At 50.8% G+C, this 27,855-nt stretch overlaps 1 protein-coding gene across 2 annotated transcripts in view; it reads left to right on the top strand.

Moving 5' to 3' along the window:
- RASSF5 (Ras association domain family member 5) overlaps window positions 1-27,855 on the top strand; it is a 71,229-nt gene that overhangs the window by 21,213 nt on the left and 22,161 nt on the right. Inside the window, exon 2 of one of the 2 annotated variants that reach the window (XM_059072037.2) lies at window positions 5,242-5,363. In XM_059072037.2, coding sequence (XP_058928020.1) covers window positions 5,242-5,363 — 122 coding nt within the window. Of the gene's footprint in view, window positions 1-5,241; window positions 5,364-19,290; window positions 20,031-27,855 lie in introns of those variants that run through there. The other variant, XM_059072207.2, reaches the window with a different exon arrangement.

The raw sequence follows: 27,855 nt of genomic DNA, 5'->3' as shown, positions 1-27,855 counted from the left end.
GGGAAATCTTGGAGCCGTGTGGAGAGAGGTGCTTCTGGCTGGGGGAGCAGGGGGTGTCGAGGTTGCAGGGTGCAGTAGGACTGCAGGTGGTGAAGCAGGGTCGGGCCGGCCTGGGACAGACAGGCACAGAGAGCATTCTAGGTGGTCTCTGAGTGGACATGGTTGGTCTTGAGTGGAGGGACACCCAGCACAAGAATGGGGGACTCTTGAAGAAATATCTGAGAAGGGAGCCGAGGCAGGGACCCCAAGACTGAGGACTGTCCCCACTGACATGCTCGGAAAGACCTTACTCCTGCTTTTTAAAAACTTTTGTAGCATTGTAATTTTCCAATGTACTTTTTTTTGTGTGTGGTGGTGGTGATAGTGGTTTTTGTTTGTTTGTTTTCTCATTTATTTTAATTAATTAATTAATTAATTAATTAATTTGGCTGCTCCGAGTCTTAGTTGTGGCACGCAGTATCTTCATTGTGGCATGTGGGATCTTTAGTTGTGGCACGTGGGATCTTTAGTTGTGGCATATGGGATCTTTAGTTGTGGCATGCGGGATCTTTAGTTGTGGCATGTGGAATATAGTTCCCTTACCAGGGATCGAACCTGGGCCCCCTGCATTGGGAATGTGGAGTCTTAACCACTTGACCACCAGGGAAATCTCTGTTTTTTAATTTTTTTTAAATTTATTTTATTGAAGTATAGTTGATTTACGATGTGTTAATTTCTGCTGTACAGCAAAGTGATTCAGTTATACACACACACACACATATATATATATATATATATATACATTCTTTTTCATATTCTTTTCCATTATGTGTTTTTTCAGATTTCTCTGTAGTGCCTAAGAACAAAATTATTTTAAAACTAAAAGCTATTTGTGTGCTTGGTTTGGAAATGGCTAGCTAGGGGGAGCTGGTGAGACTACAGATGACCCACCAGGAGCTCGGTGGGGCAGGAAGGAATCCACACGGCAGAGTAGTGTTGGGAGAGGTGGGATGGAACATTAACTGGGGGCCTCTGTGTCCCAGGCCTCCTGTGCAGTGCTTTACATCATGGACCCCATTTAATCCTCATGGCAGCCCTATGAACAGGCTATTATTCCCACTATATAGTCCAGGAAATTAATGATCCGAGGAGTTCAATAACTTCCCCAAGGTCACAAAGCTGGTTGAGCAGTGAGTGGAGGCCAGGCCTTCCTCCAAGTCCATCCTCTTTCCATTTCCTCATAGCACGGGCCAGGTCCCGAGGGGGAACAGGGGAAGTGGTAAGTTTGTTCTGAGGTTGACCTTGTCCAAGAAGGCCTGGGGTACCCAGAGCACGGACACAGGGCTCCTGGATTCAGAAGCTGTCATGCTTCCCCTCGGGCCTCAGTAGTGGCTTTGGCCATGCAGGGTGAGAAGCTGCTCTTCACTGACCTGGGAATGACCGCAAGGGAGGCCGATGAGCTCACTGTAGCCCAGGCTCTGAATCCTGGGAACCTGCCCCATCCTCACCCCACATCCTGGCTTCAGCTGGAGGAGGGAGAGAGTGAAGTGGAGAGCTCCACACTATCTTGGAATCTTGCATACAACCCTGGGGTGAAAGGGCCTTAAGGGTTCCTTATCAACAGAATGCCTCTGGTTCAGAAAAGTTAGCCTCTTTGTGTGCCTGTGTGTGTGTGTGTGTGTGTGTGTGTGTGTGTGTCTGCGCGTGCATTTGGCAACTGGGGTCAGGCAGGAACTAACTATGGCAGCCCTGGGGACTAAGGGGAGGTTTGTAGCTTTTGCATTTTGGAAAACAATCTCCTAGCACAGTTCCATCTGCTGAATTCACCTCCCCTGGGCTGAAGTGGAAGAAAGACTGTATCTTTGGACGTAGGTTGCCATGGCCTCTGGGCCTGACCCCCTTGTTCGAGATGGTACCTTTGGTGGTGACCTTCAGGGACCGAGAAGACCAGGAGCAGGGCTATTAGAAGTAGGGAGGTGGTCCTGGCCTCCTTCCTCTGCCAGTCTGCTGCTGACCTCTGGAGATGGAGTCCATGAGAAACCCTCATCCATTCGAGACTAAGGTCTCTGGGTTCCCAATATGGCCCAGGGTCTGTGTTATGGGTTTTGTATCCCGCCCCCCGCCCCCGCAAAAAAAAAATATGTCAAAGTTCTAACCCCCAGTACATCAGAATGTGACCTTGTTTGGAAAGAAGGTAGTTGCAGATGTAATTAGTTAAGAAAAGGTTGCACTAGAGTAGGATGGTCCCCTAATTCAATATGACTGGTGTCATGTGAAGATGACCATGTGAAGACACAGACATACAGGGAGAAGGCAATGTAGAGATTGAGGCAGAGATGGGGGTGATGCAGCTGCAAGCCGAGGACAACCAAAGACTGCCAGCAAACCACCAGAAGGTGGGAAGAGGCAAGAAACGATCCTCCTACAGGCTTCAGAAGGAGCTTGAGCCGGCTGACAACTTGATTTCAGACTTCTGGCCTCCAGAACTGAGAGACAGTAATTTCAGTTTTAAGCCACCTAGTTGGTGGTGCTTTGTTATAGCAGCGAGGAAACCAATACAGCCTGGGTCTGAGGGTAACCCACAGGAGCCCTCTCTGCATCCTGGCATACAGTTCCCTCTTTGAGAAGGGCCCCTCTGTGGTTGTGTCTCCATCGTTCCTCCTGTCTTGAGGGAAAGATGGCCTGTGGGAGTTTAAGCACTGGGCTCCACTGGAACACAGCCCTGCCTTGGCAACCTCATGAATGTCCTCACTCCGAGCACATGAGGCCATCTCTGCTGGCCTAGAAGCCCTGGGCTTAGCATTTCCAAGGGCCAGGAAATATCAAGACGTGCTTCAGTGGTTTTGCTAGTCTGTGATTACACGGTCTGATGGGACAGACTCATTGGTGCTCTAATGTGCTTTTTATAAAATCCCGAACCACTCGGAGTCTTCTGTTACCCTGCTCCGTCCAGCTCAGCGTGAGGCTGTAAAAAAAAAAAAAAAAATGTTCCTGTGGTTCTGGTGTGCGTGCGTGTGTGTGTGTGTGTGTATGTGTGTGTGCATGCGCACATATGTGTGTCAGCGAGAGGCAGAGCACAGAGAGACAGACAGAAATGGAGAGATTCAGACGCACAGGTGGACAAAGAGTGCCCGTGTCTGCAGCACACACAGTTGAAATAGGAGACTGGAAGACTTCTTCCTTTCTCAAGACTCTCTCCCCTTTGGGAGCCGGTGGCAGCTCTCACTTGAGGTAGAGCTGGCGAGTTTCCACTCCTTGGCAGCCCCGGAGAATTCTTCATCGCTCAGAGCTTGGCCAGGAGCTGGATAGGTGTGTCCCAGGAGCAGAGCCCGGACAATGCCTCTCTGTGTGGGCTCTGGCCTCGGTGCTCCCTGATCAAAGCCCTGGCATTTCTGGGCACTGTGGGCAGGGGAGACTCGGTCTGCACACTGCCTGTGCCCTTCACCCCCACCAGGGGTGAGGTCGTCCTCGTGCCGGGCAGAGATCTCCTACTGGGGGAGCCCAGGAATGCATGTGGGCGCTGGCAGGATTGTGGTGCATGGCTCGGAGTGAGCTCTACCCATCCCCTCTCCAGGTGAGAGCACAGCTCCTCCGGAGGAGAGATGGGAATGCCCAGGAGAGGGTGGGGTGTGAAGGAGAGGATGTCGCGTGGGACTCACCTGCGGGCATGAGGGAGGTGAGCAGTAAGGCTTCTAAGTGCCGTCCCAGAAAGGTGGTCAGGACTTCAGACCACTGAGTCAGAAGGCTGCAGGGTTCTGCAATCTCTTCATGTCCCCACATATGCTGGATGCTCCCCTGCAGGCATTAATGGCAAAACCTGTACAAGGAATGTGGTCCAGGTGCTCATCTTTGGGGACGTAAGGGAAGGGGGCAGCTGGGGAGAGTGGGGGTCTCTTTCCAAAACTCCCCGAGGGCGTGGGGAGAAGAGGAGACCCACCCCTACACCTCCCCAGGACGGAGCGCGCTTCACAGCTTTAAGAAGATAGTCCCAATGTGCCGAGGTTTTGGAGCTTGTTAAAAGGAAGGAAAAGGGTGTCAGGAGGCTCAGCCCTTATCAGCCAAAAGTTGTCCCCTCGTCCCCAGGTGATACAAACAAGTCCAGGCTGTCGTGTCCCCTGCCTCATCCCCATGCACCTGGCATCACAATCGAGCAGCCTTCTCATGGAGACTCAGGCAGCCTCCCTCAGCTGGGCCTTCTGGCTGGGCTGTGGCACCTCCAGGACAGGTGACCCTGGCGGGCCCAGCAGCTTCTGTGAGAACCAACCTCAAATCTGAGCATTTTGCCTGCTGATGGGCTTGTGTTGATTTCTCTTGCTGCCCACCTTTTCTTCACTCCCATTCTCCATACACACTCCCCTCCCCTTGCCTGCCCCAGCCTCTCTGCCTCCTGCCCCCTTCAACTTCACCTCCCTTCTGCCAGGGAGGCTCCAGAGAGAGCCCTGAGGAAGCTGGAGACTGCTCACAGCCTTGGCTCTGCCACTGAGCTGTGTGTCATTGGGCACCTAGCTTTACCTCTCTGAGCCTCAGCTTCCTCATCTGCGAGGTAGTCCCCCAGACTCTTTGCAGCTCTGGTAATTAAGTCTTACATCCGTGGAAGTGAACATTGTCTAGGAAATAGACGTGTGCTTTTCCCTGAAGCACCTAGTTTGGGATGTTGTCTGTAAGCTATGTCAGCTGGGTTAGAGAAGCCACCCCACATTTCTAGATGGGTCAGGGTCAGAGACAGGTGACAGCCCTTCCTGTTGATAATAATGCTTTTGTCCCTGGAGGCACCTTTAATTTATTAAGACCTGTTCTCCCCTGTAACTATAAACATCCTTGTGCACTAGGCAGGGCAGTTAGTACCTATATTTTACAGACTGCAAAACAAGGCCCAGAAAAGTTAAGTCCTTCCCCAGGGATCCATGACCCCTGGTGATTAACATAAATTAGTAGAAAGAGAGCCAGCCAGAAGCCAGATGATCTGCCCTTAGAAAATCACCAATGTCCCTAGGCCCCAGTTTCCTGTCTATAAAGTGGCAGTAATAATGGTTGCAGGGTCACGCACAATAACAGAGGTGCAGATAGTTTGCAAACTGTAAAGCACCTGTTCACCTTCACCATTCATGGTGGCGCAGAGAGCGGATGACATTCTCACGGTGTTCTCCCCCCTCCACTTCCCTCCTGCGTGCTCTTCCCTCCAGGAGATACACGCCATCTTCCAGGGTATTTCTCTGGGCCTCCTATCTGGCCCCTAATCCCCCTATGGTTCTCTCCCTCCAGACTGTAAATTCACCTGCCACCCGGAGTGCCGTAGCCTGATCCAGCTGGACTGCAGTCAGCAGGAAGGCCCCTCCCGGGACAGACCCTCTCCAGAAAGCACCCTCACTTCGACCTTCAGCCAGGTAGGCAGCAAGGGCTCAAGGACCAGGCTGGGAACAGCCTCAGAGGTGTCCCGGGCTCCCCTGTCCCTCCCAGGAGCTCTGGTGAGTGGGAGGTGGCATGAGTGTTCCACATAAGCTGGATGTTGAGGTCCCCTCTGGCTAGATGGGGTCCACAGCACACAGTCTGATTCTGCACCCAACTCTGATGTGGGGGGCGAGGGTCCCACACCACCAAAGCAATCATCGGACACCCACTGGGTGTCCTGCAGTTCACCTCAATTCTGGTACGATCTGTACGCCTCCCCACCAGCTCTTCAGATACCAATTGCAAGGCCATGTTGTCACCTTCTACAACTCCCTCCTTGGGTTCAATTAATTTGCTAGAGCAGCTCACAGAACTCAAACATTTTACCTACTAGATGATCCGTTTATTATAAAAGGATCTAACTCGGGAATAGCCAAATGGAAGAGATGCAGAGGGTAAGGTGTGTGGGAGGGGCACAGAGCTTCCATGCCCTCTCCAGGCACCACTCTCCCTGCACCTCCACATGTTCGCCAACCCAGAAGCTCTCCAAGCCCCAACTTTTTGGGATTTTATAGAGGCTTCACGACACAGACATGATTGATTAAATCATTGGCCATTGGTGATTGATTCATCCTCCAGCCCCTCTCCCCTCCCCAGAGGTCAGGGGGTGGGACTAAAAAAGTTCCAGTCCTCTAACACTTGGTTGGTTCTCCTGGCAACTAGCCTGCATCCTTAGGTGGCCTCCAAAATCACCTCATTAACATAACAAGAAACACCTTTGTTGCTCTCCTCACTTAGGAAGTTCCAAGGGTTTTAGGAGCTCTGTGCCAGGAAAGGAGACAGAGACCAAATGTATATTTCTTATTAAAGAATCACAGTATCACACACCCTCTTCCAGGTGGCTGGGGGGATGGAACAGAATCGGTGACACAGAGAAGTCTGTCAGTATTGAGAAGTGCCCTGTAGTCCACCCCAAGCACAGAGCCTGCTTTGGCCTAGGGCTTCAGCCGTAGATGTGGGTATGGGTAAGGGTAGTGGTGGGGGTCCCAGAGGAAGCTCCTGAGGATCCTCTGAGGCCTCATAGCCCTGGGGCAATGGGCATGCTGGGGCTGAGGCTTCTCAGCACATCATCCTGCCTGCCAGTCAGCCAGCCAGAGCAGATCAACTTCAGAGGGACTGTGCAAATGTTCTTTCCCTGGGTCAAAGGACCAGGAAGTTGATGCCCAAAGCAGTTCTTGGTTCTGGGCTTTGCCAAGCCACTCAAACTAGAGTGTGTCTGACCTTTGATGTCGAGGATTTGGGAAGGAGACAGGAGAGCGTTGTTTTTAATTCTTGCATTGATCAAACATTGATTATCTACTATGTGCCAAGCACTGGTAAGAGTGGGGATAATAAATGATACATCATAGTTCTTGTCCTCAGAGAGCTTACATTCTGGCAGGGGAGGCAGAATACAACCTAATAGTATATAGTGTGATGCATGTTTCAATAAAAGTATGAATGAAGCATTTTGAGTATACGGTGCACTTGTTTCTGTAGGGAGAAATCAGGGAATACTTCCCAGAGGAGGTGACATTTACTGTAAGCCTTAATGTATGAGTCAGATGCTGCTGGTTAAGGAAGTAAGGAGTGTCCATCCTTACTGTAAGGACATCATCCGTTTATTTATTTAACAAATATGTTTGAATGTAGAGCATGTGCCAGGTCCAGGAATGCCAGGAACTTAGTGATGCAGTAAAGTAGGGGAGCAAGACTTTAATTAAACCCCATGTTTCTGAGAGAAAAGCCCTGAGTGCTATGAGAGACAACACAGATGCTGAATGACTGGTTATTTCCTCAAGAGAATACAAGTGGGCCTGGGGAATCAGGGTCCAGTTCCAAGTCCCCAGACTAGCCATCCACACGCTTTTTCTGACCATGATGTACATGCTCAACAATGTTCAGTCACCTGGTCCACCCATGGATGCTACCGGCCTCCCTGCTGTTCCCCAGGCCTTTTTTTCCCACTGGGAAAGTAGTACTAGAAAGCAAATATGATGTGTATTTTTATAAGAATGATATTGAATTCATCCTAAAAAATATTTTTTAAAATTCTGTACATCCGGAAGAAACTTGGAGCCACCCCTCTCCACTGCTCCTGCGCCCCCGTGGCCCAGGCCTCGCTGAGCCCTCAAACATCCTGGCCATGGGGCGGCCTGGGCCATCCGCAGTGTGAGAGCGGGCAGGCGGGAGGCATCGTTCCAGCCTCGGGCCCGGCCGCTGCCACCTGCCCCGGCTCCCAGCATCATGCACGTAGCCGGGGAGTTCCACATCTGGCACAACTACCCCTGGAATAAGCTGCCAGTCAACGTGAGGCAGAGTCTTGGAAATTCACAGAGAGAATATGAGAAGCAGGTTGTCCTGTACACTATTTGCAGTCAGTTACAATATAGAAATACTTAAGCATGTCAAGAAGATGAACCAAGTACTATGGAGAACTGTGCAGTCGAGAACACCTCATGCTGTACCCTTACCCTTTATCAGATATGGTAAAGGGCCTGAGGATAACACCATGTTCATATTATCCTGGGATCATGGATGACATTATGAACAGTGAGAAAAGTTATGATTCATTGCCCAGTTTTACTGCTGCTGCCTGCCTAAGGCTTCTTAGCATAGGAAGAAACCAGTACATTGATCTGATGAACATATGTAGATCATAAAAAAATTTTTTCACAAGGAAAACGGCCCATTATCTTTTACCAGTAAAGCCAGTGGAAATTGCCACAGACGTATGCTGAGTGGTGTAGGCTGGCTATATCACAGATGATGACATAAAGATATGCAGTTTGCCTGAGAAATGTGCTATTGATAAGATCATTGACGCAGGCCCTCAACTCTCTGGATCACTAGATTACAATGTAGAACATAGTTTGTGTAACACAGGATTTATTTTTCTGGATGTGCTAATATGTGATGACAGTTATATAGTAGTTCCTCCTCTTGCAGGTTCTGTAATGAATCGAGTGCAAGGTGATTGTTTTGAAACTCTGTATTTGTTTCCATAGATGAGCATACTAGTATTGCAGGTCTTGAAAATGTACTTGAGACAGACCTATCCCTGGTTAAGAATGCTGCGTCATTTGGGGTACTGCCAATTGGGGTTTGCCCACAAGATAGGACTTCCCTGGCAGTCCAGTGGTTGAGACTCCACGCTGCCAACGCAGGGGGTGGGGGTTCGATCCCTGGCCAGGGAAGTGAGACCCCACATGCCGAGCGGTGCAGCCAAAAGATTTAAAAAAGAAAAAAAGGACAAGTAATAAATCTGGATCAACTTCGTTCATCGTGGAGGAATCCTCCATGTGTAAACAGAATAAAGTAACTCGTTTATTTGGTATGAGAAAAAAATTATGTACATCCTCCACACACTTTGGAATTGGAACTGTTTATAACGTAGTCTGAATGTAACCAGACCTCTTGGGAGGGCCTTGCCCTGTCCAGAGTGACAAAAGGAAGGGAGACAAATCAATCTGACGCCCAAAGCCCTGGTGAATGATGCAGATTTTTGCTGAAGGTTTTCTTTAGAAGATGGAGGAGGGAAGTTACATAGCACCCCATATAACAACATTTACTAAAAATCTTATTTAAACGACTCTTTATTTTCCCAGTTTTCTTTTCCGTTGGGAACTTCCAAGTCCCTCTCCTTTCTGTTCCCCTCGAGCCTACCCATCCCCATCTCAGCGCCAGCTCACCCCGCTACATCCTGCATTTCTACTTTGGGTCTCTATTTCTTCCTCTAGAGCAGCGGGTCTCAAATGGGAGGGGGTGGTTTTGCCCCCCTCCACCAGGTGGGACATTTGGCAGCTACTGGAGATATTTTTGGCTGTCACAGCTTGGAGGAGGCTACTGGCACCTAGTGGGCAGAGGCCAGGGATGCTGCTAAACAGCCTCCGTTGCACAGGAAAGCCACAGCCCCGCAACAAAGAATCATCTGGCCCCAAATGTGAGCAGTGTGGAGGTTGAGCAACCCGGCCCTACAGTGGCTTAGCCAGCTCTCAAGTGGGTGGGAGGGAAGGCCCCAGAGCAGGGCCTGGGGTTTGCTGCATGCCTTGTCTCATTCTCAGAATTTCAACAGTGAACAGGTGTTTCCAGATCTGAGTCTTTGGAAGCAGAGTGACTCCCTTCCCTCTGCTGGGGAGATGAGTCAACTTTGGAATTTTCTGGCAAGTTAATCAGGGCTGTGTCTAGAGCAGAACCACCACTGAGATATAGAAGACACATAGAAGGAGCCAAGAGTCCCTCGTGGGTGCAGCAGAGCAGCACTCCACCGGCAGCCAGCCTGGAATGGGGTTTGCTCCCGGGCCGGCTGGGTTGGGCTGCAGTGTTTGCCTTGGACAGGGCTGGCTGCGTGCTTCAGGGCACAACAGGGACAGGACCTAGCCTTCTGTCAATAAAACCTGGGCCCTGCTCCAGGCTAACTCGCCTTTTTCTAAAAAGCTTGTTTGTGCTGATTTCTGCCTTGGCTCGATTTTCTGTTGCATACCAGCATGGAGCTTTCGTTCACCTTGACCTCGTCACCTGGTCTGAGCTAACCAAATGTGTGAGTGCTGTTTTCGGGGTGGGCGTGGGCATTTGTTGTGGCCCGGGCCATGGTCAGAGCTCCACTAGTTTGGAGGCACATGGCTGTTAGGAGGTCTCTCCGCTTTGTTCCTTAAAAAAAAAGAAAATCATTGATCTTCCTCCATCCAGAAGGAACCACTGTTATTTAACATTTTTATATTTTCTTCCGGTACATTCATACATTTTTCAAAACACAGTTGCAATCACCCTGTGGATAAGTGTTTGGCCTCAACCTTTGAAAAGCAGCAATCCCAAGGTTCTGTCTGTCTTCTCTCTGCCATGCCAGACAGAGGCGGGGAGGGAGGAAGGGGCGGGCGTGTGAGGGGACAGGGATGGGCTCAGAGCCCCAGCTGCACTCTTACAAGGTGTGTGGTTCGTGCATGTCTCTCTCAGGTGGAGAAACAGAGGAAGAGTGTCTGGGAGCTGCCTATGTTTTTGTCAGTCTCTCCTTGGAGATCTCAGAGGTCTGTGATGTCTGGTTTTTCTCTTGGTCACCCATGCTGACCAAGCGAATCCCCTTCAAGTCTACCCCAGATCCCTTCTTCAGTTTAAGCCTGTTTCCTAGAGGACATGGTTGCCATTGGCTGAAGATCACAATACATTTGCCCAAAGAGCTGTAGTTCCTTTATTTGGGGGCATGCTCCAAAGATATTATACTTCAGGTGGTCCTAAAGGTGCTCTTATCCTGTCACCCCTCTGATGAAAAAAACTCCCAGTAGCTCCCCAGTGCCGTGGGGATGAAGTGAGACCTCTGCTGGTTTGGTTCAGTCCTTTCCTTGCCTTTGGGGAAGCAGATCCCAAGAGAGGAAGCCCTTGCCTACAGCTGTTGACGCTCATCATAACCCGCTGCAGAACAGGGGGGTCCTAGCAGCTCTGTTCCCCAGGCCTTCGGTGCCACTTTTCTTGGTACATGGAATGCACAGATGACAAGACCAAAACATAAGCACTCCTCCTTCCGCTCAAATCACTTGCAGCCGGGGAATGAATCTTATATCCATCAGGCTCCGATTCCATCCCCTCCCCCTGGCCCTCCAGAACCCAGGAGCAGCATTCAGAAACCAGGCTCCCAGGTCCCCGCCTGCCAAGTCCAGCCCCTCCCACAGCAGTTCCCAAACCTCACTTGGGCACTTTCCACACTTAAGATTCTGGCCATATCAGTATTCCGCCTATGCTACTATTTACTTAATTTTTTTTCTTTTTTTTTTTTGCGGTGCGCGGGCCTCTCACTGTTGCGGCCTCTCCCGTTGTGGAGCGCAGGCTCCCGACGCGCAGGCTCAGTGGCCATGGCTCACGGGCTTAGCCGCTCCACGGCGTGTGGGATCTTCCCGGACCCGGGCACGAACCTGTGTCCCCTGCATCGGCAGGCAGACTCTCAACCACTGTGCCACCAGGGAAGCCCTACTATTTACTTAATATTTCTCTTTACATAGATTTATTTGAGTAAACTTATGTTAAAGGAAAAATTTAAAATCCTTCAGTCACCATTGATGTACTTAAGGTTTTATTTACTGGCGGGGGTGCCGGCACGGAAGTTCCAGCCACCAGCACTAAGGCCAAGGTGCTTTACAAAGGAGGGAGGGATCCGTATGTACTGACAAGGAGTAGTGCCAACAGAAACAAGTCACCCGGTGGTACATGCAGGACAAGCCCATTTCTACTTTGTACATATGTGTGTATGTGTGTATGCGTGTGTCTCTAAATGCAGAGTGAGGGCCTGGAGGGCGCCCAGCCAGCTGTTCGAAGGGAATTCACTTTGGGAGGGGGTGGGAGGTGATGGGAGAATGAGAGAACTCTCGACTTTTGCTGTTTGCTTCGGGGCTGTTTGAATAACCAGACGCTGTCATGTGTTTCTAGTGTAACATTTCTAAAAGGCAATACATATTTTCTTAAAGAAAAGAAAGAACCCTGGCCTGAGTGACAGGAGAGCTAGGCTGTAATTCAGATTGTGTAGATGTTGATCTTGGCATGTGACTGGGAACAAGCCTCTCAGGTTTCTCCTCTGAGAAATGCTGGTTGTGTGGCTCCGGTGAGAAGATGTATGTGAAAGCATGTCAGTATCACCAGGTGACATTCCAGGGCCAACTCTGGTGCTTCCAACAGCCTTACTGGATTTTTTATCGTGTCACCCTGTGATGGAAACCCTCAACGGCTTCCTATTACCCTCAAAATCAGTCTAAATCTGGATTAGCACACAAAACCCTTCATGGTCTGGCTCTCCCTACTCTCCACAATACCAGAAAGATGGATTACTCTCTTGGATAGAAAACCAGGACACTACAGCTTTGTGGTTTGGCGGGTACTTGATGCCGCAAGACTTAACGATTATCCCCTCTTCTGCGGCCCGAGTTATTGCTCTACTCTGTTGATAAAAAGACTCAAGACCCTGTCCCCATTCACCACAGGGACAGACGGCTTCCAGGGTGGGTCAGCTCAGCCTGCTGGTGTTTCAGCCCCACAGGTCAGGTCGCTGCTGCCTTTCTGCCTATGCACCCCACCTCCACCCCTAGCCCACCGCTGTCCTTCCTTAGCAGGCAGGGCCCCCGCTGGAATCCCCTCCCTCAGCCCCTGCAGCCAGTGAGCAGTGACTCAGCTGGAGTGCAGAGCCGAGTTTCCTGGCTCCCAGCCCTGTGCGCCCTCTGCAGCCACACCAGTGTCACCCTACTGGGAGCTCTGCTTTTCCAGAACCCTCCAATGGAGGAAGCGCCTGTGACCGGTCCTGCCCGGGCCCTCCTCCCAACGTCACGGGCTGAGCCCAGAACTACCACACGGGGGAGCCAGGGAGCCGGGAGGGGAGAACCTGGGGAACCAAGCCTATCTCTGCAGAGAGGCTGGGGCTCCCTAAGTAACGCTCTTCTTTTTTTTTTCTTTTGCAATAAGTTTATTTTTCCTTTCAGAGGGTCACTCAATCCTTTCATGACCCTTCTCTGTCATGCTGTCTGCAGAAAGAATTGAGCTTATGGCCTGCGTGAAGGAGCTTACTTACCTTCACTCCTAATATTATGAATTGTAACAGATTTTTCATCTTAAAACAATATAATAATATCATTACTATTAAGCTAAATGCTTTAAAGTCACAAAAACCAATAAAACATTACAAGGTGGCTTCTATTTAGCACTCAAAGCCTTCTATCCTGGTATACCATTTCTTCCTTTCACCATGATACACTTCTAGTCTGATTTATCATTTCTTTGTGCCTGTAAATTCACAACCTTTTCTCCTCTGCACACAGATTCTGATAATGACACCTAAGTAACACTCTTGATTGATACCTGTATACCTCTCTGGGAATTCTGGTCCTGGGTCTCCTCTGAAATGCTCGATAAAGGTTTATCAAACTGAATTGTGACTGATAACAACAGTAGCTAACATTTGTTGAGGCATACCATGTGTTCTGTCTGCTTGTTTTATCAATTATTGAGAGAGGGGTGTTGAAATCCCAAATGTAATTGTGGATTTGCCAATTTCTCCTTAAAGTTCTATCTTGTATTTTGAAGCTCCATTATTCAGTGCATAAACATTTAACATAATTACATTCTCTTGATTAATTGACACTTTATCATTATGAAATAACCTTCTTTATCCCCAGTAATATTCTTTGTTCTGAAATCTACTTTGTCTGATGTTAATAAAGCCACTCCAGCTTTCTTTTGATTACCATTAGCATGATATTTCTTTATCTATTTTTTTACTTTTAGGCTATTTGTGTCTTTATATTTAAAGGTCATTTCTTACAGACAGCACATAGTTGAATCTTGTTTTTCTTAATCCAATTGGATCATCTCTGCCCTTTAATTGGGTTATTTAGCTCATTTGCATTTAATGTGATTATTGATATAATTAGATTTTAAGTCTCATCGTGCTGTTTGTTTTCTATTTGTCAAATCTGTTCTTTGCTTCCTTTTTCTTTTCTTCCTTCTTTTGGATTAATCAAATACATTTTATGATTCCATTTTATCTCATTTTTTGCCAGCCCATCCTCAGATGCCAAAGGAAGGAGCCAGTCCCCAGCCGCTCTGCTCCACTCTGGCTATATCTGGGACAGTTGTTCCCCCATCCACAGATTTCCCTCCACGCTCTAGAAGCCAGAAGTGCTGGCCAAAGCTGTCAGTGATTCGACTCCACTAAACAGCTGCCTCTAACGGGAGCTGCCCTAAGGCCACTCTCACCAGCCCAGGCCAACCCAGGGGAGCCCAATTCTGATCAGACAGAGGGGAACGGCTTCCCACCAGAAGGCACTTGATATCCTGGCTCCAAGGAGGGACAGAGCTCTAGTACTTATTTCTCTAGAAATCCTTAAGCACTGGAGACATTTCTCCGTGCTCCTCACAGCCCCACCCACTCTTACTATCCTAGCATCAGTAGGTGTCTGAGATGACCTCTGGCTCTCCAGGTTGTCCTGAGGCTCTAAGGAGGCAACAAGGCTCTATTTCTATGTGTAGTAGTGCAAGAGTTATTCACACGTCTCACGCCTGTGACCACATTGCCCTGGCTACTAGAGGACTGAAGAGGGCCACGTGAGGGATGGGGTTGTTGATCAGAAACATCTTTTATGATTCTCTAGTTTCCCTAAAGGAGGGCAATAAGATGCCAGGCTCCCAGTGCCTGACTCAGACCCAGCATGAGCTCTTCAGGGCCTCTGCTTCTTGGTGTGGGCTGATTTAACTGCCTTTGGTGTTTGTAAGTGTCAAGGCCTTATCAAAGCTGTCAGCCTTGCAGCCAAGCGAGAGAAGGGTGGAGTGGGCTAGAAGCCCCAAGAAAGTGACTCTCCTGTGAGTCAGCCTTAAATAGCGTGCAGCCATGTACCTCTTACAACAGGAAGTCACCTGGGGGGAAATAGAGCTCTGTGCTGGGCACGGCGGTTTAATGCTGTCAAATGCTGCTCTCAGGATGGAGGGTGGCATTCTTAAGATCCACCCCAGAGAGGACATCTGAGAAAGGCTGCTTCTGAGAGGCACCGGGGGAGGTGTGGTCGTGGTTGGTGAACGTGTGTCAGGAAGTGGGAGGACCCAGGAGGATTTTGACAGGCAGAGGAAACAGTGAGAGCAAGACCACAAGAGGGCAGGGCGGCTGCTGGGAACGTGAATCAAATGTGCGCAGCTGTAAGGAGGGATGCTTGATGGTAGCTGGAGATGGGTATGACCTGTTGGCTGGGCACATGCTCTGAAGGACCTTGAAGGACCCGCTCTGGAGTTCAGGATATTGTTGTAGGCACTGGGGTGTCACTGGACGAGGGCCAACTGTGATGAAAAATTGTCAGACACAGAGGCCCTGGGTTTGAAATCTGATTCCACCATTTACTAGCTCTTTGACTTTGGGCAAAATTAGCCACCCTGAGCCTCAGCTTACTCATCTGTAAAATACGTCCTTGCGGGGTTATAAGGATTAAGTGAGAGAATGAAGTGTGTGAGAGCTCGGTAACTCCAATATAATGTCTTATTTCACGTCGTTCCACTACACTGGCCGTTATGAGAAGGCAGGAAGTATATCTTCTTCAGAACACCCAGTCTAGTGCCTGCCATGTAGAAGGTGCTTAGTAATTATTTGTTGAATAAATGAATAAGCTTGATACTAGGTCGTGAAACTCAGTACTTATTCAATAATTATTAGTTGACATCTGAATGGAAAGGTTTTATGATGGAACAACACTGTTCAGATCTTGGTCCAGAAGGGTAACTTTGGCAACAAGGCAGTGAGGAGTTTGGAGGAGGCAGAGATGGGAACAAGGGAAGCTACAGGAAGGCTTTGCAATAACCTATGCTGATGGCACTCATCAAGATAGGAAATTCTAAAGGAAGGGGAGCAGGTGGAGGGCGAGGCAGGGAATAATCAGCTCAATGTGGGCCTGTTGAGAGTGAGGCTCTAGTGGGGAGAGTTGGGTACCCAGTGAGCTGGTGCAGGTATTCATCTGGAGCTACCTGGAAGAGAGAGAATTATGAGACATGTGTATAAAGTATAGTTGATACCATTGGCCTAGGTGAGACTAAGCTCCCAGGGAGAACACGGGCACATAGAGTGGGGTGGAGAAAACAGTCAATGGCTGAGCTCTGGAAACCCCCAATGAGCCAAAGGGAAGACAGGGTGGTAGGAAAACTGAGACAGTAGCTCCTGACTTGTTTGTGTCAGACTGCGATTTCAGGCAGTATGGCTATTCTGCGAGCAACCAGGATAGGTGCTACATGCTCTGCAGAGAGTTCAGCAGCTTGGGGTCTGGAGTCAGACCAGCCGGGCTGATTCAGCTCCACCATGAGCTAGCATGTCTGACTATGTGCGAGTTACTGAACCTGCCAGAACCTCCTCTTCCACTCTGTAAAACAGAGATAATAACTGTAGCTTTCTCGTTGGTACGCTGTAGGGATTAAATGAAATGAAGCACATAAAGTTCCTAGGACAGCGCTTGCACAAGGCGGCTAATAATGATTTCAAAACAGGTTTCAGGGAAGGGTTGGCCCCTCACCCCATTTTCAGCCTCTGAATATGTTGCTCGGTCACGAGGCCCCAAATCTGATATCTGGACTCCTCAATTGCTCAGATGAGGAGACCTGAGGTCCAAAGTTGCTCAAGATCCCATAGCAAGCTAGAGTTGGAGCTGGGCCTAGAATACCAGCTCCCGGCTTCCATTTTTGTACCACAGCTTTTCTGGAACACAGACCCACAGGGTGGATTTAACAAGGGGATCTGGCTACGTGTCAGGATGGCATTTGAGAGAGGAAGACAGCTTCAAATAATGTCTTTCATCATCTGATGCTCTGAGACAGGGAAGTCGCCCATCCACCATTTCAGTGGGGCTTTCTGAAACCCACCCCCCAACCATGATGCCATGGCTTTGCGGCTCCGGATGCTGCATCTTCAGGTCCAGACTCCTCTTCCTGGGACCAGGGACAAGAACAGCCAGTTCCTGTCCTTGTGTGTTCACTTCCAGAGCCTTGAAAGGCTGTTGCGCAGGCTCTTCCTGCCACCTTCCCTCCTTCCCTGGTCAGGTTACCGCTACTGTTGATTATTCATGGGGAAGAAGTACAGAGTCACTGGACACTGAAACGAAGCCAGTCTTCCTCCTTTTGGGACTGTGGAGCTTCTATCTGGATTTTTTTCCTCCTGGAGGCTGGCCAACTTATTGTATCGTATGTGATCTTTGCCGGGTTCAGAAACATCCCAGGGTCCTCGCCAGCACAGGCTCCCTTTTGCTGGCGTCTTACACGTGGCTTCCTTCCAAGCCTCGACTCATTGACAGGTGGAGTGGGGATAGAGACAGAGACACTAACGAGGCTTTGAGAGTATGTAATGAGCTGTGATGGAACATGTTGCTTCCCTCAGTTTCCTCATCTGTAAAATGGGGATAAAATCTGCTCTCAAGGTTGTAGAGCAACCTAAGTGATGAGGTTAAAGGGCTTTGAAAAGCTCTATTCAGATGTCAATTTTCATAATATTTGGACTGGCAGGGAGCAGCACCCTAAAAGAATGCAGTGTCACTTAGACCTTTCCTAAGTAGGTCTGGCATCTAGTGTGCTGCTCACGAGGAGAGACTCGCGCTGACTCCTGGGGTGCTTTGGCTTGTGGTTCAAAAGGCTTGTTATTAGCTGTATTTTAAGATTGTACATTTTAAATGTGTAGCACTGTAGCCGTTCTGCAGAGGTCACCGTGTGGCTCCAAGGACACAGGGTGGCCAGAGAATCTGGGTCCTGCTTTTTCTTTAAATATTGGATTCCCACTGAGCAAGGAGGTTCCTTTTATAAAGAAACTGTGCATTCCTTCCCTGGCTGAACAAAGCAGGTAGGCTGTTACTGATGGCCCAAGGGTCACGCAGGTGCCCCCTCCGTGCAGCATTCATCATTCTGGCATTGGCCTTGGGGGTGCTGGTGAGGCCAAAACCTTTGCCTGGACCACAGTTTCTTGGGTAACCCCCCCAAAAAAACCCAGCCTTTAAAATATTCATTTGAAGAAAAGATTGCTCTAGACAAAGACAAAACCTACTTTGAACCCCACTAATGTGAGTTCCTCCCTGGAAACACTTCCCCGTAGCTCACCTCAGCCCCCACCCCCAGCTGTTTACCTCCACTTATCTCCCTGCCAAGGTATCTCCCAGCTACCAGTATTGACCTTTCTCCGGAGCTGAGGGTGGTCAGCCGGCTGGGGCGCTGGCTCTCAGCTAGCTCGTGTTCCTGCCTGCCAGGCACTCACTGGCTTCTGGAAAAAAAGACTGTGTGGGAGGATGGAGCCAAATTGGGCTGCAGTTTGAAACCATCCTGAGCGCTGACAGATTTGATTAAGATGGGGGAGGAAGAGGGTTCCTCACAAAAGTAGCCAGAGCTTAAAATGGAGTTGGCAGCTTGCAGTCTGGGGGCTGAGTCTAGCCCTCCACCCAGCTTGTGACCCAGGACTGGCTTGTGTCAGAACTACAGGAGACACAGACTTGGAGAAAGTCCTGATAACCCCTCTCAGCCACTCTCTGGGGTGCTCCCAGGGTCCCTCTGGGGTCCCCAGGCCATCAGACTCCACAAGCGTGGTGCCCCTGGCATTGCCAGGCTCTGAAGGCTTGTTTTTTTTTCCTTAGACTCCAAGCCCCACTCTGTTGAAAGATGTCAGCACGCACACCAAATCAGTCCCATCCCTGCTGAGAGACTGTACATCACAGTGGCTAGAAGCACAGGCCCTAGAATTGCACACACCTGGTTCTGAGTCCCAGAACACGCGTAGGAACACGCGTCCTACGCGTGTCTATCTCACGGCTATTGGGAAAGTTAAGTGACAGACTGCATGTAAATCACCAGGCACAGGCAGTAACTACTGTGGGTGAAGGATCTGAAGGATTCAGCCCGGCAAGGGAGGTGTTCCTTCATCCAGTCTGAGGGAGAAAGGTAATTGAGCTGTCCTTGATGGGAATCACAAGATCGGGCAAAGACCCCTCTTGGCCAGACCACCAGGAAGATGCACCAATAACCTGGGTGGTGTCTGCAGGCTCCTTTATTAATCTGAGGCTTCCTGAAGGCCAAGTTCCCTGTGTGGGTGGAAGAGCCCGCTTGCTCGGCTGTTTGCCATAACTTTGCATATGATTTGCATACACTTTGGGGGGGGGCCCTTGCCGTTTCTTCTGGCATTTCTGAGTTAAAATATTGCTGCTTCTCCAGACAGGCCAGATATTGATTTTCTTCTAATGCAGTCACTTCTCTAACCACTCTGATTGACCTGGCTCCTTCACCCAGTGAATGGGGAATGAGAGGGTGAGGTGAGGCATGGATGGGGGGAAGGGAGGAGGGACACTGTCGACCTTAGAGCACGTGCTGCTCCTGAACCTGAGCCATCCTGGGCGATAAGAATGAGCTGCTTCCAGAAGGATGAAGAAAGGAGAGAGGGAATTTTCTCCCTCGGGTCCATCCTAGTCCATTCCTTGCCTGCATCCCTAATCTGACTCGCGGTGCCCTAGGTCCACTTGCCAACGTGGTCCCGGGGCAGGGTGGGGAGGCGCAGGCCTGGGGCGGGAGGAGGGGGAGGGGCGCCGCGACAGCCAGCGGCTCTGAGGAACCTTGCGAGAGGAAGTGGCTTCCGAACTCCTCTGCGTGCAGTGCGAGGCAGGAAAGGCGCGGGAGGCGGGGGAGGTGTCGAGATGGCGCTCGGCGCACGGGGCGGAGTGGGGAGCCGGCGCGGAGGGGCTGAAACCGCAGACGCCTAGTGAGTTGGAGAGCGAGGTGAGCGCGGCGGGGTCCGACCCCGGTGCTGGCGGCCTTTAGGGAACAGGTTACCCCGCCGCCCGAGCCACTCGGGCCCCAGTGTAAAAAACCGAGGCAGCCGGCTCCGGGTCTGCCCGGCCCGATAACGGACTCGCTCCCCGGAGGGGCTAGAAGCTCACGCCGCGGCCGCCTGGGGAGGGATCCCCACCTCCCTCCGCCGCATCCCGAGAGCCTGGCCCCATCAGATGCGCCCGCTGCCTCCGTCCAGGGCTCCGGGCTAGATGACAGTGGACAGCAGCATGAGCAGTGGGTACTGCAGCCTGGAGGAGGAACTGGAGGATTGCTTCTTCACTGCCAAGACCACCTTTTTCAGGAATGTGCAGAGCAAACACCCTTGGAAGGTAAACTTAATAATACAAGAGACTTCCATTGTTGGGAAATAACCTCTGTGGTCTAGAAGGGAAACCTTGCACCTGGCAAACAGGCAGTCATGTCTTACGGGGGTGGGTGGGCAGCCTCTTGAACTTGTTGGCTGAGAAGACCACGGGTTGGATCTGGAGCCCTTTGGGGACCACCGGCAAATGCTCCTTTCAGCATTTCTTGTCCCTGGACCTTTTCAAAATGGCTCTCTAGGATTTGGGGACAGCGCTTGGCTGGTGGTTTGGGGACATGCTCACCTGTGCCTGGGAGGGTGACCTTCCCCCAGATCCGAGCTTTGAAGCTCTCGATGGCAAGTGGGTGGCACCCAGTCCCTCACTGAGATAATCATTCATAGGTTGAGACTTCCGTATTGCAAGTGGCCAGAAACCATCTTAAAACACAGTCCCGCAACTTTGCAGAAGTCTAGGATGTTTTTAGAAGCAAACTAAAACTTCTCTCCTAGGTCATTGTCCTACTACCATTTTGCCTTCCTGGGTTAGTTGGGGATAACCTAAAGGAGTTTGCATGTGTTCCCTAATGGGGTTGTATGTGCTAGACACCCAGCTTGCCTGAGTCCCCTGGCTTCGCCCTCCCAGTGCGGATATATATCTGCCACATACTTGGTGGGAGTGGTGGCAGAGCTCCGTTATTTATTTGTTTTGTTATTTAGATGAGAGGGCTCCAAGCCAGGTGCTTGCCTAAAAGGGCCTGTTTGTAGACTGAAGTGAGCTGTTAAATTTCACAGGTGTGTGCAGGCTTATCATTAATTTAGCAGTCCTACACCGAGTAGAACTAACCAAAAACTTCCCCAGGCCTGACTCTGGGGCCTCCGTGGTTAATAATTCATCTTGCCCGTAGGGCCCGCATTGGCTGGGGTCTGACCTTGAAATAAATGCCCCGGACTTTTCCATTGGGAGAGGATGCCTAAGAATCAGAAGAGAAGTTTTGATTTTAGTGTTTGAGGGATCATCTAAAACAGGCCCCTGGAACCAGCACCTGTGTTCTGGGGCACCCCTTCGAGAAGCTGCACTTGTTCTCAAGGACTGGGGGCTGGGGTAAGGAGGGCTCATGCAGAAAGCATGGCTGCAGAGCGAGGTGTCCAGCTCTCTCTTGGGGTTCCTGCCTCATTGTGTAGACCCCCGCCCATACACATACACATAAGGGCACTCCAGCTATCTGGGGTCTTTATTTAGACCAGTGGTTCTCCACCTTGGCTGCACACTGGAATTACCTGCTGAGCTTTAGAAAATGTGGTTGCTTGGGTCCTACAGCAGGGGAGTCTGATTTCCTTGGCCTGGAGTGAAGCCTGGGCATGGAGATTTTGAAAAGCTCCCCGGGTACTTCTGAGATGCAACTGAGGTTGAGAACCACTGCTCTAGAGAGTTTTGCTGCTGCCTGGGAAGGAAATGGTTCCTGTTTTTAGAACAAAGTTTAGCTGTTGCCCTCACTGCCCGCCAGGCTGTAAGCCCTCGGTCCCAGAAGCTGGGTTTTTTGCATGATTGGGTAGAGGAAGGGGCACTGCAAAGCTGAGGTTTCTTTCAGTTGGCAAATGAAAAAGGTATCTGTTTCTGGTATTTCTTGGGAGAAAAAGAGATATTTGGCAATAAGATATGCTGGGATGGGGTGGGAGTGGGAGAGGTGACTTGTTCCTTGGCCCAGAGAGCCTCCTCTCTTCACTGTCCCCCCAGATCCCCCTGCAAGCATCACTCCTGAAGATACACCCTCAGTTTGGCACACACATCAACTCTACTTTGTCTGGGTCTTGAATTCATTGCATGTCTTGAGGCCTCTGCATAGCCTCCGACCTCATTTTGCCCAAGTCTATAAGCCCTCAGAGGACGAGAATCCCTTCTAAGAAACGGGTTTTGTTGAACCCCACGCAGAGTGATAAGGATAAATGCTTCAAAGAAAAACAGAGAGGTGGTCATGAGCCCTCTCATCCCCGGCCTCTGCCTGGCTGCAGTGTGAGAAGAGTCTTGACCGAGGTTCAGAACTGCTGTCGGGGACGGTTTTTCTCAGCACCAGACTTGCCATGTGCACAGCCCTCTCCAGGGGGTGCAGGGCTGCCTCTGGTCGGGGAGCATGCACTGGGGCGGCCCCTGGCTGTGACGGGGTATGTGTGGCTGACTCAGGAGCTGGGGAGCTTCATCCACATATTTCAGTCTCTGGTTCTTCTGCGTGTTTTCCCGCCTTTAATAACATTTTAGCTCTCTCTTCTCCCTTGCAGCCACTTCTGGAAAGGGTTTCAGAGAGAGCTGCCATCTCCTGACCCCATCCTGACCCCTGACATTGCTTTTGTCCTACCCAAAGAGAGATCGCATATGAGCTCCTAGGAGAATTTCTCCTTCCTGTCTCCCAGGAAAGGCCTTTATGTGCTTCCCGGTCGCTGAGAGACTGAGGGCCATATTCGGGAAAGGCCAAGCTGGCTTCTATAATTAGTCTCATCAGAACAACCTGTATCTGCCCCGTGGGCGTGCCAGGCTGGAGCAGAGATGCAGGGAGCCTCCTGCTGTTCTAGAAGCCTTCCCTGGCCGGGCCTCCAAGGAGTCCTGGAGGCCTCTCACCAGCCCCTTGGGCAGGATGTGGGAGGGTGGGGAAGGGCCCTCATTCACAGAGAGGAGGCCCTGAAGGTAGAGAGGCAGCAGCACAGGAAGTGGGCCTAGGCCCTGGGCCCCGGCTTGTTCTCTCCTTTCAGAAAACAGCTGCTTCCTGGGGCCTCGGACCTTCTCTGAGAGGGGCAAAGAGACCCAGTTTTCAGTCTTCGTTTCAGGGGGCTGAGGTGGGGCCCTCTGGGGACTTCCCCCTTGGCTGCTGGGCACGATTAGATTGCTTACCCGGGCTCTTGTGTCCAAATGGGGCTCTTGGTGGCTTGGGGGAAACCCAACCTGTGTGCTCAGAGATGCAGACCAAGCTGCTCTCAGGAAGGTGCACACACGGTCACTCAGTCCAAGACATTGGAGTTGGGGGTGGGGGGTCATTCGAGGTCACACAGAAAGTTCATGATGGACCCAGGGTTAGAACCTACATCTCTCATCTCCCAGCCCAGAGGTTTTTCTGCTTTAGTCCCACAAAGGGCAGGTTTTGGTGATTTGTGGGTCTGGTGACTGGGACCTCTGGGCATCCCTGCCAGCTGCTCCTTTCCTCCTGTCTGGGATCTGACTCTGGAAGTGAGGCCAACTTCCACTCCCATCGGTTCCCCAAATGCCTGCAGAGGGTGGCAGTTTAGTCCCTCTGAGCAGGGACACGGGCACTCTGAGCTCTCTCTGCATGTTCCAAAGGCTCCGGGACCCCAGGAGCCATCCAGAGCATCGGGGTGAATGCTCTGGGGACACAGAAAGCCTGCTGCTTGCAGCATGTCAGAGCTGGAAGGAACTGGATCTGGCGCCTCACTTTACAGATGGAGAGGCTGAGGCCAGAGAGGCGTGAGGACTTCACCAGGCCAAATATCAGGCTGGGTGGAGCCAGGACTAACACCCCTCTTAGAAACCTTGTTAAGAGCTCTTCTTTGTCTTCTCCACTCAGTGTGTGACAGGGATGGACTGCAGTCCTTGTCCTCTCAGAGCCTTCTACAAAATGGAAAGACCCAAACAACCTCGGGCTAGGAAAGAGCTGCAGGGTCCTTACATCCCCCCACTCCATAAGGTCCTCACCCTCTGTTCCTAAGGCACAATGGCCCAAGAAACATCCACTCTACACTTGACACTAGCAGGGGTCCCTCTCATCAGTCCCAGAATCTTACAACTTTACAAGTTCTTCTTCATGTCTATCCTAGAATACTGCTTGCTGTATCTTCATCATGCATGTTTTCTTTGTGGATATGGAGGTGCAAATTTGGCTCCATCTGTGGTTAAATATTATACTTAAGCACTGCTGGAATACTTTCCCATGCCACCCCCCACCCCACCCCCCATACCCATGCCCTCCCTGGTCTACACTGATACCACTGATTCTTGAAAAATTCAAGGAAGGGCTTCCCTGGTGGCGCAGTGGTTGAGAATCCGCCTGCCGATGCAGGAGACACGGGTTCGTGCCCTGGTCCGGGAAGATCCCACATGCCGCGGAGCAACTAAGCCCGTGAGCCATGGCCGCTAGGCCTGCGCGTCCGGAGCCTGTGCTCCGCAACGGGAGAGGCCACAGCAGTGAGAGGCCCGCATACCGCAAAAAAAAAAAAAAAAAGAAAAAAGAAAAATTCAAGGAAGAGGCAAAGAGGAAGGCGGGGGAGTTTCAGAGGTCACAGTCCGAAGCCACTCCTGGTTCCGTCCCTGCACTTGCCCCATCTCCTCTTGGACCTCTGTGGCTCCAGGGACGTCATCCAAGCCTGACAGCCCTGGAACCAGTCAGGGAAAATCCCCATCTCTCTGCCAGCAGCAGGAACACCCAGGTCTCGGGCTCAGCACCTGCCCCTGACCTTCTTGGCATGAGAGAAAAGAATACTAAAAAGAAGTAGGTTCCAAATTTGAGCACTAAAAATTAAATCTTCAGAAACGTTGGACCATATAACTGCTTTTCTATGTGCTTTCTCAGAAGCCTGCCCAGCTCAAGACTCACCTCAAAAGGTTCTTCACGCTAGCGCAGCCACACGATAGCCTTCCTTTGGGGCTGGAACCTGTATTCCCCTCCTGTGGAATTTACTTCTCGTTGCTTCTCTGGCCCTTCCCAGTGTTCCTTTTCTCCGTGAAGATGGTAAGCCCTGTAAGATCAGAACTCACATCCCCTTCAGGTGCAGGGCAGCACCAAGTACTGGTTACAAAAGTAGGTGCTGACTAAATGCTGGTTGAGTTTAGCTGCTGCATCATCTCTCTTGCATCCTGTATGATCAGGGTGGACCAACTATTGTAACAAACAGCCCCCGTTATTTTCAGTCATTGGATATAATAGAAGTTTATTTCCCTCTTTAAGTAAAGTTACATTGGCAGGTGGGGCTCAGGATAACACATGGGAGGTTTTGTGGGCCAGGCCCAGAAATGGTGTTTGTGTTGTACATGCACGTGCTATTGGCCAGAACTCAGTCACGTGGCCACACCTAACCACAGGGAGGTTGGGAAATGAAGTACAGCTGTGAGCCCAGGCGGACAAGGAAGCCGGATGTGGTAAACACTTAGCTGTCTCTGCCACACATCCTCCTCCTACCTCTCTGCCCAACCACCGCTGGAAGCTCTGCTCTGCTTTCTTGGTGAAGGGCCGTAACCTCTGTCTCTTTGACTCTGTACCTCTCCATCTGTCACCAAGGATGTGCTCTTCCTGGGATGGGGGTGTGTGTCCTATCTCCCCCAACGACACTGGGAACTTTTTGAGGACAGATGCTTTTCCTTACGCAGCACTGCCCCGGTTCCTCTGTGGCATCCGAAGCCTTCAGTGGTGCTTACAAGGTTTACCCTGGCTACTGACATCAGAATCTCTCTTTGGATCACTCTTTGAAAATGGAGTGTCAAGAGTCCACTCTAGACTTCTTCGCTCCTGAATCTTTGGAGGTACGACCCTCAAATCTGCTTTTTTAATACTTCCCCCTGGTGATTCTCATATATACTGAAGTCTGGGAACCACCTGTTTAGGAAATGTTTGGTAATTGATGACTTCAATTGGAATTCAAGACGAGCATTTATCACAGATTCCAGAGAGCCTCCTAGGCTGCAAGCCCAGAAGGTAAAAGGTTTTGTCCCTGGTCACACAGCTAAGTAGAGACAGACCAAGGACTCAGAGCCCCTGGGTCCCTGCTCAGAGGGGTCCCCATTACTCTCACCACAACGTGCTAGCAGGGCTGTTGAGGGGACAGCCCTTGGTGATCCTGACCGGTGCGTGATGTAACGGAAGCAGCACAGAACTGTAAGCAAAGTCCTGGCTTCTCATCTCAGCTCCAGCTCTTAACTGAGGGGCTGTGGCCAAGACACTTCAACCCTCCAGACCCAGGCGCATCATCTGGTCCTTCTAGCGAGTGCGATACGAGCCTGTCCTTCTTCTTTATCTGAGAGTCCCTCACCACTTTGCATGGGAGCAGAGCCTTCTTACCAGTTTCTCATGGGACTGGCAGGGATAGATCCTGACCACCAAGTTCTCTAAATTGTAAGGACTTCCCTAGGGTGGGCTCAGGAAGAGGGCCTGAGTGGCTACATGAGCCCCCTCTCCAGGACCTCCTGGGACTTACCCAAAACATCCTCAACTTTGTGTTCCAGATTCCTCCCCTCCCACTCACCCCTCTCTTTTCACAAGTTTAGACTGTTTATCCTGACCCAGCTGGCTTTTCCCTCTAAAGCAATTCCAGTTATAGCTCAGGGCACATGCAACAGCCATTCACCCACGCCGTTTAGGGAGAAAGGAAGATTTTACACTGCTATGAACCTTGAATCCTAGCTCTTAGTTTACACCATCAGGTTGGACTCTGGATCCAGCTTCCACCCCATGAGCTTGAAAGGGAGGCATCATCGGGCCCAGCCAGGGTGCCCAGCAGCCTGTGTTCCCGCCCCTCTGCTGCTCTTGACTTGCCAGGTAACACACACCTGTGTGCTTTCCAGCTTGCGGACCCTCCTGTGTGGAGGACCCACACCTGTCTTCATTCAGGACCTCGGTTTCCTCTTCTGGATGGCTCGATCTACCCGTAAAGCAGCATCCCAGTCCTGGCATGGCATATTCTCTGGGGATAAGAGGACCAGATAAATTTGCCAAAAATCAGGAGCGTTTAAGTTCAGGGCCAGGAGGAAGAAGGGAGGTGTAGTGGCAGAAAACTTCAGGTTTCACTCCCTCAGCCTATGGCTTCTGTCCTTGGTGCTGTCCTGGTCCCTGTCTCTTCTTTCCTCCCACCCCAACCCAGCTTTACTTATCACTCCCCAGCCTACATCCCCCATCTCACCTCTCTTCTTGGCTCTAGAATAAATTTTTTTTTTTTTTTTTGTCTACTTCGGGTCGTTGAGGCACATGGGGTCTTTTGCTGCGGCACACGGGATCTTCGTTGCGGCACTTGAGCTTCTCTCTAGCTGTGGCGTGTGGGTTTTGGGTTTTTTTTTTTCTCTCTCTAGTTGTGGCGTGCGGGTTCCAAAGCACGTGGGCTCTGTAGTTTGCAGCCCTCCGCCCTCTCGTTGAGACGCGCGAGCTCAGTAGTTGTGGCGTGCGGGCTTAGTTGCCCCTTGGCATGTGAGATCTTAGTTCCCCGACGAAGGATCGAACCCGCATCCCCTGCATTGGAAGGTGGATTCTTTACCACTGGACCACCAGGGAAGTCCCTAGAATAGATTTTCTATAGCCTATTGGAGGTCTCCCATGCCCCTCAGATGCCTAAAATTTAATATGTCCAGAACCAGCTCGTAGCGCTGCCCGTGATTGATTTCTCTCCCTGTCTCTACCCCACCCTCCTAGTCCTCTATCTTTGAAACTTCAGGGGTCTCCCCGCCCATCCCTTCCATCCAGTCTGTCACTGTGGCTTCTGCCTCCACAGTGTTGCAGATGTCGGTCTCTCCTTTCTGTCCCCCGCCCTGCCCTATGTTGGGGGCTTGTCACCTCACACCTAGATGCTCCAGGAGGTCACCCAACCAGTTTCCATCCCGTTTCTTCTCTTTCTGTATACCCTGCATTCAATGGCATATCGGTCTGGTGTCCTGAAGCCTTCTGAGCCCCCCATTTGCTTCCAGAGCAAAGCCCACACTTCGTTCCTGCTTGTTATGTAGCATCTAGAACCCCACAATGCCTCGGCTCAATCAAAAGGTTGTGTTTTTAAGTTTCTTATAGCACTGAGCACTGGGGTGGTGGGAGATACAGAGATGGATAAAATGCAGTCTCCACACTTAAAGCCCTATGGCCCCAGCCACATTGTGTAAC

Source organism: Kogia breviceps, chromosome 1 (genome assembly GCF_026419965.1).
Source record: "Kogia breviceps isolate mKogBre1 chromosome 1, mKogBre1 haplotype 1, whole genome shotgun sequence".
Classification (NCBI taxonomy): Eukaryota; Metazoa; Chordata; class Mammalia; order Artiodactyla; family Physeteridae; genus Kogia; species Kogia breviceps.
Note: the sequence above shows the minus strand (reverse complement) of the source record. Positions and strands in the feature narration are given on the sequence as shown.